General features: G+C 34.2%; 1 protein-coding gene across 1 annotated transcript in view; it reads right to left on the bottom strand.

Annotated features, from left to right (window-relative positions):
• Gbe1 (1,4-alpha-glucan branching enzyme 1) overlaps positions 1-14,368 on the bottom strand; it is a 258,120-nt gene that overhangs the window by 114,475 nt on the left and 129,277 nt on the right. Inside the window, exons 4-7 of the mRNA XM_076549097.1 lie at positions 13,597-13,722; positions 12,661-12,796; positions 10,284-10,374; positions 7,013-7,222 (exon numbers count right to left, since the gene is read on the bottom strand). Of these exons, the coding sequence (XP_076405212.1) occupies positions 7,013-7,222; positions 10,284-10,374; positions 12,661-12,796; positions 13,597-13,722 (563 nt within the window). The remainder of the gene's footprint in view (positions 1-7,012; positions 7,223-10,283; positions 10,375-12,660; positions 12,797-13,596; positions 13,723-14,368) is intronic.

Here is a 14,368-nt window from a genome sequence, read left to right as displayed (position 1 = left end):
TGCTTTTAGGACAGTGGACAGCATTTTAATTTTAAGACACTGTCCTATTTTAGAGTGAGTTTCCATATAGGAAGGAAATGTTACAGGTGAGGAAGACCTAATACTCAGGATGCTCACGTGATATCCCTGTGCACCTAAATTGTAGACATGTGCAGAATAAATGAGACCGATAATACCGGGAACAAAGTTCATATAAAGACAGTAAAGCCTCACTTCTGTGCTGGGCTCTGCATCAATAGAAACCTTTCTACTGGGCTGAATAATCTCATAAAGCCTGTGAAGAAGTTATATTTCTACTATTCAAACTCAATTCCAGACAGGTTAGACGGATACTGAAACTTTCTTAATCTTTTCCACAAAAGAGAATTAGTCTGTCTGAGTTTTGAAGCTAACTTGACTTTCTTTGAAATAGTAGCTTTAACTGTTTTTCTTAATCAAGCTCAAATAAGGTTCTGACTTTAACAGAGTTAAGTAATAAAAGAATAGTTAGTTAGATAGACAAACAGACAGACAGCTAGATAACTATACGTAATTTTTTAAAAAGGTTGTAAGCTTATTTTTTTTTAATTTACAATACTATTCAGTTCTACATAACAGCCACAGATTTCCTTGTTCTCCCCCTTCCTGACCCCCTCCCCTTCCCCCCAGCACACCCCCCTTTTCCACCACCTCCAGATCAAGGCCACCCCCAAGAACTGAGATCAACGTGATAGACTCAGTCCAGGCAGGTCAAGTCTCCTCCTCCCAGATTAAGCCAAGCGTCCCTGTATAAGTCCCAGGTTTCAAACAGCTATCTCATGCAGCGAGCCCAGGACCTGGTACCACTGCCTAGATGCCTCCCAAACAGATCAAGCCAATCAACTGTCTCACCTATTCAGAGGGCCTGATCCAGTTGGGGGCCCCTCAGCCTTTGGTTCGCGAGAAAGAGGAGGCTTTATATGAACAAGAATTGTAAGCTTATTTTTATGGGATAATCAATAGTCTAAAAAGTTATTAATAACAGTACTAAAATGAATTTAATATTTTAATGAAGAATATGCTATGAGTTACTGTTGTAGGCATGTCTTAGCCCTTTCTGGGTCATTAACTATTTCCTAAAACTATATTCAAAGTTGCCTTATGATGAATCATTATTACTTTTATGACCAGTAAATGGTAAAGACTTTGTCTAAATTAATTAAAAATGCTAAATGCTCTGGTTTATCCCAAGAAATTAAAAGCAAATATTGTAGGATTTTGTGGCAAATTGAAATATACTAAAAAGTCCAATTCTAAAACACATGGAATGTGACAGATGCTACATAATGTCAAGTAAACATTGCAAAAATTAATAGATTGATTAGAAAAGGCCCAAGTTTAACTACATATATATATATATATATATATATATATATATATATATATATATACATCTTTGTAGTTATTGCTTCTTTAATGTATAAAAAGGGTTGGTGTGTGCTGTATAAGTCAGTTCCTCAGCACATTCTTCCACACAGCATTAGTTATGTTCCACTTTAGTAGTATATTAACCACGTCAGAAACAAATGACTGTCTTTTACCATCACAAAGAGTAAAAAGTCTTTGGTGGCCACAATAATGACAGATCCTTGGGCAGTGGGATGAGAAGAAGGGGACTAAACTAAAGCAAGATTCCTATTGCCCGAATGTGGACTTCTCCCAGTCATCTCCACCTTATGCCCGACCCACTTCCAGACCTGGACGGACCTAAACAAGTGAGTATTGGCTGAACTCACAGTGCACATCAAGAGGTGATCAGGCTCCTGCTTTGTGCTGTTTAGTCATGGTTTTTTATTGTTCAGCTTCCTCTGCTCATGCAGCCCCAATTCACCAACAACCTATAGGTTCCTACTTTCCACACCTTCACAGTAAACTGACTTAGCTATGTGAACCCACATTTCCTTCATTTCATTCCCTAACATGTTCTTAAATTAAATCCTTTCTACTTTCATGTGGGGAAAAAAAGGTATAAATACATAGGGAACATTATTTTTAAATATAAGTAATCATGACATATAGAGATATCATCATCTTAACAGGATTTTCATGCTTGTAATTGGCATAATAAATAGTCTACTAAATAATATACAGACCTAAATAAGAGGAGAGGGTTGATGGTGATTATTATTAGCATGAAAACTCTCAAAAAAAATTAAAAGTCACATTCAACAATTAGCTAATTTCTCCACAATTAGCTTGTTGTTATTGTTGTGGATTTATATTTCTATTTCCCTGTTAGTCAAGAGATTCTGCCAGCTAATCAAAAGATGAGTCATTTATATCAATACTCAATGACATGTTAATTTTTGGACAATTTAAAAGTTTGACAAAAACTACACTAAAGAGTTGAGTGTGTTCTTGTAATGAAAGTATTACATTATGAAATATGTAAATATGTGAAAGCACAAAATATGACGATGAGTCTTTGATGTCTTACACATTTTTTACTGATATAACAACTTCTTAAAAACAATTGTTTGAAATTGATTTTCAAAATTTCAATTTCTAAGAGTAATAGGGTGATTTATTCTTTTTTTCTGGTTTTTATTTTTGACATTATAATTACATTATTTCCCACTTCACTTTCTGCCCTGCCAACCTTTTCATATCTTTCTCCTTGCTCTCAAACTCATGAGTCTCCCAATAAAACATACCTAGCAATATGTCCTAATATACAAGTCTCTCTAATTTTACCATAAAATACCAAATTGTTACTTGAGTGTATACATTTACTCTGCCATTGTCAGTACAGACTGGGGATTCCTAATCTAAAAACTACAAATGGAAATACTTCCTGGTCTAAATTGTTTGAATGTCAATATGTTGTCAGGGTGGAAAACTCAACATCTATAAGTTGCAATTAAAACAAAAACATTGTATAAGGTTACCTCCAGCCATAAAGTTTCTGTTTAAACTTGTTCTTCCATCCATAAAATCTCATGAGCTATTTTCAGGTATTTCAAATGTTTCAAGTTAAAATAAAAAACATTAATGAAGCCGGGCGGTGGTGGCGCACGCCTTTAATCCCAGCACTCGGGAGGCAGAGTCAGGCGGATCTCTGTGAGTTCGAGGCCAGCCTGGGCTACCAAGTGAGCTCCAGGAAAGGCGCAAAGCTATGCAGAGAAACCCTGTCTCGAAAAACCAAAAAAAAAAAAAAAAAAAAAAAAAAAAAACATTAATGATCTAAATATTATAAAGGATATTTATATTGCCCAGAAAAGTATTTTACTTAATGATAAAACACCAAATATGAGTTCACCAGTATTTTAAATATAATTTCAGGCATTTCCATCAATGTCTGGATACTTAGTTTTTAAACATATTGCTAATTATGGTGGTGTCATATGCTCATTAAGTAATATATCAATGTATAATAACCCCTTAAGATTTATCACTAGGAACTAATTTAGTAACGATATTACAGTACATATACAGATATGCTAAAATTGTGTCTATAATAATTTCATCCACATTTATGTGAACTTATGTTGGGAATGCAAGATTGGTTTGATACTCAAAGGTAATCAGTGTAATTTGTCATTTTAATAAGTGAAAAGGAAAACATGATAGATTACCATTGACCAACTATGAAAATTGAAATCCACTTTGAGCAAAGGCCCTCATGAGTCTTCTACACAAATATTAAAAGTGGTGTACTTGCTTAATAAGACACAATTATTACAGTCTATACTATAAGAGGTATATCTTATTGCATATCATTATGACCATAAAAGAAGAAAATTGACTTTCCTTTGCATCTTCTCAAGGATGCCCAATAACTAAAGATGAGGTTGGGATATCTTTAGTAGTTGCCACACTCTGAACCCATTTTGATAGAATGTAGTTATGCTAATTTCACATCAAAATGGAAATTTAAGGAGGAAAGGATCATTAGCTTCACTGTGAAACTCAGAGTGAAGAATCTAATCTTTAAAAGGAATATTTAACAAGAAGGGCAGTCATTGGACAATGTGATAAAGGTAGTTAAGGCATAGTAGTTATTTAACTTCAATAAATCTTACATTGTTTTATCCAGTAGATTTTTATAATTCCAGAGCAATGTTCAAAAAGAAGGCAAAAATTGAAGTCTCCAAGTTATAAGCATTATTTTTCATTATGGGTACTCATGGAATTTAAGGGTGACAGATTTATCAAAAAGCTCTCTGTACCAACTGAAAAAAGGACACCCCATTCCCTGCTATGAACTGTCAATTGTAATTTAGCAGAGTTAGAAGGCAGATCCACTGAGTAGACAGAAAATTAAAACATGGGCAGCTCCTGATTGGAAATTTATTCATGGCAGGTAATAGTACAGTCAGGATCTCTGGCATTACTCAGAGAGAGATTTAATCCTGATAAGTTAGATGATGGCACTTGAATCAGAGATTATAAATGGTGACAGGTTGTGACATATAGAGAAGATGAAAATGAGCAACATCACTCCACAGAAGTGATTCAATATAGATGAATTTCTTGAGCAGTCATATAATTATTTTAAAAATCATTTTAAAGTTTTTAAAGAACAAGACTACACTTTAATTGAACCATGCACCACTTATATAGCTATTTGTCAATAGATTATAACATTAATCAACTGATCAAAGGAAAAGAGTCGAAAATAAATTATAATTAAAATATGTAATGGAAATTGTCATTTCTGATTTCATCTGAATAAGGCACAAACTCCAAAATTTTAGACAGACTAGTTATCATATGAAGAGAGCAAATGCGAAGTATTGAGTTTTTACACAGCTATATGCATGAGAGCAATATACACATAGCTTTTTAAAAAGCAAGTTATTCATATTTATAAAGAATACTTTTTATTTTGGATCTGTATGCCTTTTTGCATTTTCTAATAGAGGAGTGCATTATTACATTGCCTTTTTTAGATATAATTCTCTATACTACAGAAACATGGTAGATATAAACAATTTTCCACATGGGCAGGTATCTTAATTACCTCTTTTGAATTTGTGATGTAGTCTATTAATTGTGATCAAATCTTGTTATATGTGGAGATTTTATAAAATAGGTTTAAAATCCCCTAGTGCTTTTCCCACTGAGTGAGGGGCCCACCACCCTCATCCCTGGAATTTGACAGACCAATCATTCACAGAAGAAGTGACCCAATATTAACTACCACAGGCAAAGTAGATGATACACTGTGCTAAACTGTCTTTTGGAATTCTTAGGGGGAAGCATAGGTAGTACATGGTGTGATCTTCAAAGGGAAAACTGAGGCCAATGGATCAATGTCATGGCTGATCATAACACCAACCATCAGTGATGGGAGAAAATCATCCTGACAATAAATGGTCTACTTCTAATGAGGATGTTACAACCGATAAAAGAAAAGTGTGCTCAAATTGGGAGCAGAGTAAAAACGTGTATCTTAAGTCACTAAATTTGAGGCTAGTTCATCAAACTACAAAAAAAAAAAAAAAAAAGAAGAAGCAGCAGAGTAAATATTTACCTGTGAATGCTAAATTTATACAAATGGCTTTAGAGCAATGACAAACTATACAAGCTACAATTAATAATAGATGGCAGTAAATGTTTGTGTAGCAGTTTCCTCTCTGGGGTTAAAATTTTCACCTTGGTATGGTAGTACAGTCCTTTAAACCCAGCACTTGGAAAGCAGAGGCAGGCTGATCTGCGTGAGTTGGAGGCTAGCCTGGTCTACAGTGCAAATTCCAGGACAGCTAACAGCAAGAACTGTTATACTGAGAAAGCTTGTCTCTAAAAACAAAACAAAAAAAACAAACAAGCAAACAAACATAAAAATCCATCTTGGAGGGAAACTTCTTAAGATATACAAGATGGGAATGGAAAGTGGAACAAAAGGATATTTTTGTACAGGGGGTTTGCAAGGAGGTAAAACTACAGGATATTCTAAGAGGAAGTAAAACACTCCATCCTACAGAGATGGAAGTAAGCAACCCAAAACAGCTTTAGGAAGTCCCTGAAACTGACAAGATTCACAAGGGCCCTCCCTTTCCAAGAATATATACAATGAGAAGCACTCTCAGATGAGCTGAGCTGCTTGGAAGAGGCTCAGAACAAGTAGCCTGAAAGAACAGGGACCAGCCAAACCACCAAGAAGGAACAAAGACCAACAGGGCGGCCAGGAAAAGATTCTCTCCAATATTGTGCACATTTTAGCTGATTAAATTTAAATAGCACAATTTGACAAAAATAGAAACTCACAGTGTTTTCAATTGCTATCATTACATACCATAAGTGCAAATATAATAAATACATGATGTCATTCATTTTGAAAGTAGCAAAGATTCTAGCACCTAATGTATGGGTTGAGTGTCTCTAGTCTAAATATCTGATATCCCACTATCTAAAATCTTTTGAATCTTGATGCTACAAATTGAAAAGTCCACACTCAGACTCATGTGTTGGGTCAAGAACCAAAATGCATGCATATTACAATATCTATAAGGTATCAGAATTTTTAATCATCTAAAATAACTTTCTATATAGAAGAAAGCTAAAAAAAAAATTAACTATTTAAACACTAAAACTTAGTTTATTTATTCCTGAAACAGGGTAAGTACAAAGGAATGTCACTTGTGGTTATTAAGCTAGCTGTAAAGAAAACCACTGAACTACTGTTGATATATGAAGACATAAAGCATTAAAGTGACAAACTTAAAACAATGTATATTTTTAACAAAGATTTTCTACAATTGATACAATGTGATAAAACTACCTTTTAAATTTTAATATTAAATCACTCACATTAAAACTTTTAACTGTCAATATCACCAAAATATTTTAAACTGCATATTTATAAAGTTGAAATTTAATATAATATGCCCAAAATTGATGTACTATGCAATAGTTAAAATTCCTCATACAAGGTTTAGACATCAAATCAAAAGCATCAACTAATAGTAAGAGAACACACATGTTGATTTGTTGAAAATACTTGAAATTATTTTTAAGCAACAACAGCAAGTTTCATGTTATATGCACTTACCTGGAATAGATAAACAATCTACTATCCCAAAGATCATGGGTCCCTCTGGGTCCAGAATGAAAATAACAAGAATCGGTCCCATCAAACATGTTCAACCCATCCTCTGAATTTTTTGAAGCATGGCTATGTACCACATCTAAGAGGACTGTGATGCCCATTGAATGTGCTGTGTCAACAAGTTCTTTCAGCTCTTCAGGAGTGCCATAACGACTGAAGGGAAAGGACACAGAAAAGCATTACATCCAATTGAAAGCAAACAGCAACTGTACATCAATGCCTATGCCCAGCATGGTATTAACTATTCTAAATACAAAAATGCAGTATGATGATCCTCAAATACACTCAGATGTGCTATTTGATATAAAGTAAATTAAAAGCATTAAATAAAAAAATTCATTAACTACAGCTATTAAATGGAACTGATATACTAAACAAAATTTGCATTTGGGATACACAAAATATTAAATCTGTTTTTATCCTTGGGAAGTTTGACTTCTATGACCAAGCTGAGCCAGTCATGGTCACTGATGCTTTCCAGATGTTATCCCTCTGACTGTATACAACTGAACTAGGGAAAGGGCCCTTAGAGTACATCTTTCATCAAAGGACTCAAAGCTGTCCACTCTGCACTTGTTCCTAAACCAGAATGTCTCCAGAATTAGAGAGCCAAGAGAATGTTCCAGGTGTGACCAACAGTTCACACGGACAGAAGAGATGGGTATCTTATATGCACTCTCTTCTTCTACCTGGAGTAGAAATCAAACATCCATTCCAGAAGGCTTTCTGTCACCCCCAGGGAAATCTTCACATCACTATTTTCCAGCCATCAACTTTGCCCTCTAGCTATATAAGTGCCCTTGATATTGCTATGATCTTTCTTCCTCATCAGATGACATGCTTCTTCATAGCAGAGGCGGAGTACATGTGCCTTTCCATGACACAGAGCAGTGCTTAGCAAATAGCATTCTCCTAATGAGCACTTTCCTGCGAAGTTAGGAGCTGTCACTTTACAAGGTAAAACAAGTCATGTTATGCTCTGGAAAACCACTGTGATCTGAAGGCCATGAAGAAGAAGACCGGGGTCACTAGATGGCAATTTCTCATAACAGTAGGCTCTCTGCAGCACGCTACCCCTTCCTTTCCTTATCAAAGCCACATTGGGATGGTTTTACGCACTGAGCAACATGCCCAATAAATGAGCAGCCCTCAGTTTCATTCAGCCAGCTCTTTCATTCTTTCTTTGTTCATCAAATATATATTAAGATAGCTGCCATGAGCCATAAAATTTTCCATATTCTAGAGATTACATTTTGCACAATATTAATACCACTGTTCTGGAATTCACACTAAAATGAGGAGACGAGACAGAAAATGAACAAGATATGAAGAATAACATAGCAAATAATTTTTCAAAGGCAAAATAAACACACACACACACACAATTTCAAGACTAGTCATCAGTGAATGTTTCTTATAGATAATACTGAGCAAGAAAGAACTGAGGAAAAAGACATAAGGATATCAACGAGGAAAGTATTCAGAGAAGTGAGTAGAGGGAGCAGAGCAGACAAGCTGGAATGAGCTAAAACTTATAAAGACTGAACCAGATGTTGAATGGAATCATCAAAGGAAAGAGCAAGAGTGCCTGATAAATTCTATCATATGACTAGTGGAAAACGGGTGGTGTTTTGAAAGACACACTGAAGGGGAATGTGAGCAGGAGATTCATACAATTCAACATTCATCTTTAAATGCTTTACTTAGGCTATGGTGCAGAAAACAGATATTTGAATCAAGACAGAAATTTAATGAAGAAAAAGAAGACGAAAAGTTCAAATGACCAGTAAAGAACTGCTGAGATGAGCCAAGTAAACGACAGGCAACTTGGACCCGAGTAGGAGCGGCGGGGCAGGTGAGCAGCCAGATTTAGGATACAAAGTGAAGTGGCAGATGGCTCAGTCTTATAATAAGGAGAGAACAAAAAGGGATAGGAATGGAATAGAAAAGTAAAATGCCAAGATTCTGGCTTGAAGAATTAGAAAATGAAAATGTCACTTAGTGAATTAGAAAATATGATGGAGGAGGGTGGAGGACACGGTGAGGAATTTCATGCGTAACATATTGAAGATATGTATTGGACACAGAGAGAACATAGCTTACGGGGAATAGAAACATCAAGTTTCCATAGAAAGAATACTAAAGTCGAAGGAGTGGGCTGAAACAAAACAGAACTAAGAAAGTTTTTTCTGTTTTAGAAAATGACAGAGCAGAAGGAAGGAGTGAAAGAAAATATACCAAAAAAAAAAAAAAAGTGAGGTGAGAGAGGCCACAGCAGGATATTGTGCTCCAGAATTAAAGAGAAAAATAAAAACCTTACAAAGAGGTACAGGAACGTGGCTGTGTTAAATGGTTCTGACAGTTCAACTTAACCAAGAAATGCCACTGTACTCCAGGGATGAAGGTCACCAGTGGCTTTAACAGGCACTTCTTAGTAGAGAGATAGACAGCTTCTGGGATGAGGTTAGAAAAGAACGAATTTAAAGCACTAGACATTCTGTGTGTACGCGCGTGCGCGCGCATGTGTAAGTACACTTCTAACCTTCCTCAGCTATGTTATTGAAACAATTTTAGTTCACTTCCAATATCATATCATATTTAATCTATAATTTTTGAGTATTCTAGAAGCAATTTTTGTTAGCTCTTACTGACAATAGAAACCACTATATGTATGGGCACTAAATTAATGTCTATTTCCCACACTGTAAGCTACATGAGGAAGAATTAATGTTGAGTTTGTTCAATTTGTGGTAATCAAAGCACACAAGACCATTTAGTGTAGTCTTTCTTCCCAAAGACCCATATTCTAGTAGACTTAAGTCTGAGATGAGAAGTCCATCTGTGCAGTAGTAGTATAGATGCTCCCACATACTCCAACCTGACACCAATCTCTTCCTATAAAAAGATGTGAGTTCTTTCAGTACCGGTTTGCACAGGACACAGTTTCTAACTAAGATGTACCTCCAAAGTTATCAGTTTCAGTGAGTAAATAGACACTGATCAGCAGACGACATTCTATGAAACATGACATTAAATCTGGGTCAATCAAAGCCAGATCTATCTGAAGAAAGTCAATGACCTCAGTAAAAGAAAACACTCAGCTTCTATTAACCATAACCAGAAGTGAGGTTACAAAACAAAGCTAAATTAAATGTTAAAATTCAATTTGATTGCATTGTTTGAAATACACACAAAGATAAAATATTCATTTTACCTTGAAGCTGCGAAAAAGCTAGTGATTTGGTACCCAAAACTGGCATAGTAAGCATGTTCCATGATCGCCATCAACTGAATGCAGTTGTATCCTAGATACACAAAGCCCAAACAAAGTCAAAACTACATTTAAAAATGAATGGAAAATTGCATAATCTCAAGACATAACTTTTACAAAGAATCTGGAAGCTCTAATCGTCATGCAAAGCTCCACTACTTTGACACAATTGACTTGTCTGACCTGCTAACACAACTGGACATTTGTCTCCTAGAGTTACATTCTGCCTAGTTAGTTGAAATGTCTTCATTTTAATACACGACAAATGATATGCAAATATATACACAATTTCGCTTTAGAATATTAAACATGGAAATCTGCATATGCTAAGCTTCAGTTTTGCTTGTAATATCCATACTGAAGATTACGAGGCTAAATAAAAGTAACTGATTGCATGATATATGCTTTTTACTTTGCCTCTTTTCATTATGATTCAGACATTTTGCCATATAGCTTAAGAAATATTATCAAATTCATTTTTTCTACAAAGTAGGTCTTAGGAAGCCAGGAGTAGTCCCTATGGAATTGCTCTAAAGTGTTAAGTGTGTTTCATGTGCACACACAGACATGGGACAAACCTATAGCTTTTCTTTCTTCATCTGAATATACTTTTTTCCCAAATGGTAAATGAAGTCACCCAAAAAGTAGGGATTGTCCTTTAAATATTCATAATAACAGTACAATTAGCCACAGTAAATAATCAGAGAAAAGACAGAACCTCTTGACCTTATTAAAAAATACATGGAAAATCAGTTTTTGTTTTCTTCCAAAAACAACTTTATCCTTTTTCATATATGATCTGGTTGCTTGAAAAGTTACATTTCTGCAACAAACATACTAAATATTCTTATTATGTTCCTAATGTCTAATTCATATAAGCTTCACAATTCTCTTAAAGAGTTCATAGAATCAGATTCATTAACAAGTCATTTAAATATATAACTGAACTTGTGAGAAAACCAAAATCCATATTAATTTCCTTCTCTTCAGTTGCTGTGTTTTAGCTCCTCATAACTGTGTTTTAGCACATCATAAATTCTGTAACAGTTACAAATACAAATTCAGAAGTAGGGATATATATATTTAAAACATTTCTCCTAGGTCTCATCATTGGCATATTGTTGCAAAAGGAAAATGATTTAATTCTATGAGACCTAACAGAAACACAGGTATAGCATCTTGTGCAGATGATGGGCATCGATTACCATATATCTTAGAGTGAAACTCGGAGATTTAATTACATCCCCATTATATAATAGATATTATTCTTATAGAGCTCCATCTCACATGTCCATTGTTTATTTGAATGGCACTAATCATGTCTCCCTTAGTGTGTTCTCTACCTACAGTGCTAGGCAACTCAAACAATGTTGCAGAGAAGCATTGTGTGCTGCTGTGGCCCATATTAAAAGCCAGGTATAAATAACTTATTATTCTATCATAATGATAATACTTCTTCAATGAGTAAATGTAACATAATACCTATCCACCAATGCTAACAATAAATTTAATCAATCTTAGCTACTGGAATAGCAGTTCAGTTCACAATCACAGATAATTAGTATCTATACATAAGTGAAAACTTTAACCCCGACTTGGATTTAAATCATTCCTCTAGCTAAAAACTGAACTCCCTGGCAGAAGTGATATAATTAAATGTACTTTTTCTTCCTGTCTGGTTGTTGCAGCAGGCACCAAATATGCTACAGGATTATTTATTAAAATGTATTACCTATAAAAAAAAAAGAAAAATAATAGATATGACATCTATTGAAGCAGGTAGTCAGCCAAATATTATTTATTCTCAAGCTTCTCTGAAGACAGTCACGTCTGATACATGAACATCTCAACATGTTTCAAATGTGGTCCAGAAATGTTCATGAAAAAAGTCATCCAGACATTGACAGTATATAACAACTGACCCCAAATGAGTTCCAGACACCTTACAAATACTAGATTTTTTTCATAAAATAATAAAATGAACTGGCTATTATCAATGGCCACGTCAAATGATAAAGGTTATCTTCTGTAGAAAAGTAATTACACTTGCATATTTATCTATAATTTGGAAGCCATCAGTTCACATTACTTTAAATTGAAATTGGAGTAATATCTTGAATGCATATGCTCTATCTTATTCCATTTCTCTTTTCTATGCTATCACCATTACAGGGCAATTGGAGAAGCCTAAAATAAAATGCACTTCTATTACATACTTAATCTCTTAACACAAAAAAAGAGACACTTGTAATTAGCTTTTCTAATAAGAGAACAGTCCCATTAAAATTTTATCTGAATAAAAATCACAATTATTACTTACCAAGGTCTTTGATTCTTGGTAGTACATTGCTTGTAAAATGTTTATAAGAAGCTATTTTTCCTTCATGAGAAGAAATTCCCACATGAGATTCATAAATTCTTAGACTTCTTGGCTTCTTGGGTCTGGAATGCTTGAACTACAGAATACAGAGTTACAAATGGAACTAAACCAAGCATTCATTTGTGACACTAACTAATCAAGTATGTGAAATAAAATAGTGGATAAATTCAGCGAAACACTTGTGATTATTCTCCAACCTCAAAGGCAATGGCTGCATACACTATGTTTCTTATTCATCTATAGGATTGTATTAACAAGTCCACCTTAAAAAAAGACATGCAATAGCTCATGTGGCATGACTGGTGGAGAGATTTTTTTGAGCCTATGCTTCAGAAAAAATATGGAGTCCTGATTGGCATATATAATTTAATTATTTAATACAAATTATTCATTAGCAAGATCAAGTAATACAAATGAAAAAAATTAGTTCAAAAGAACATAACACATGTGAAACATAATCATAAAATATTCCCTAAATACATTAGATCATTTATCATCTGAATGCCCTTTTCATAACTATAATAATCCATCATCATATACATAGTAGTGAGAAATATTAAATTGTTTAAATCTATGTAAGTTTGAAACTGTAACTCAAAGTATTAATATTCCTTCCTGATAAGTATATAGAAGTTTACTGGTTTTTTTAAACTAACTTCAAAACCAGGCAGAAAGAAAAAAAATTACTTCTATGTTTCATTGGATAGATATGACAGACTCTGATATAAAATGTAGAACATAGAAATACTGTCATGCAAAACACTAAGCAAGCAGTAAAGAAAGTCTTGGAGCATTGTTATAAAAGCTATAAAATATAAGAATTAATTTCCTAAGAAATACTGAAATAAGCAATTATTTAAAATCTGATGTTCTTACTTTATATGGGTCTTCTGGATCCCAGTGTATCCAATCATAATTCACATTGTCATTTTCACGAACCACATACTTGGCCCACGGTGAAATGCGATACAAGATCTCACCACTTTTACTAGTAATAACTACCTATAAAGAAAATGAGATGGTACTGATTTAAAATAGGTCCACAACTCTAAGGAAGCACATAATAGTTAATGAGCACTGCTCTATGCAGGAAAGTAAATGAGTTAAAAATTTAGGTAAGCTCCCAGATGTGTAGCCACAAGAATATATTTAAATTCTTTGCTCATCTGCAATTACTATATGATTCTTAAAGTTATGTATGTATAGGTTGTATATTATATGATCCTCTTTCAATTTTCATGAATGCAAACCAACCATTAACATAGTTAACTAAACATACTGTAGATGCTAAAAAGACAAGATTATTTGGAAGTTGTTATCAATAAGTCAATCATTCACAGGATATTCCTCTTCTTCTGGATTGGGAAAAGCAAATTAAATGGTCACCACTTCCTTTACTCCTTTGTGGAAATACGTCATAACATTTTCATATGCTGAATCAGTAGAACAGTTTAACACTGATATATATACACATACAACCACACAATTAAAAAATAAGTTATAAAATGGAAATGAAATATTATTATCAGTATCAATGATTACTGTTCTTGTATACAGTGTTTCTCAACCTTCCTAATGCTATAACCCCTTAATACAGTAGCTCATGTTATGGCGACCTCAAACCATAAAATTTAGTTGCCACTTGATA

The sequence above is a fragment of the Peromyscus maniculatus genome, chromosome 12 (assembly GCF_049852395.1).
Source record: "Peromyscus maniculatus bairdii isolate BWxNUB_F1_BW_parent chromosome 12, HU_Pman_BW_mat_3.1, whole genome shotgun sequence".
NCBI lineage: Eukaryota > Metazoa > Chordata > Mammalia > Rodentia > Cricetidae > Peromyscus > Peromyscus maniculatus.
This window is presented reverse-complemented; position numbering and strand designations above follow the sequence as displayed.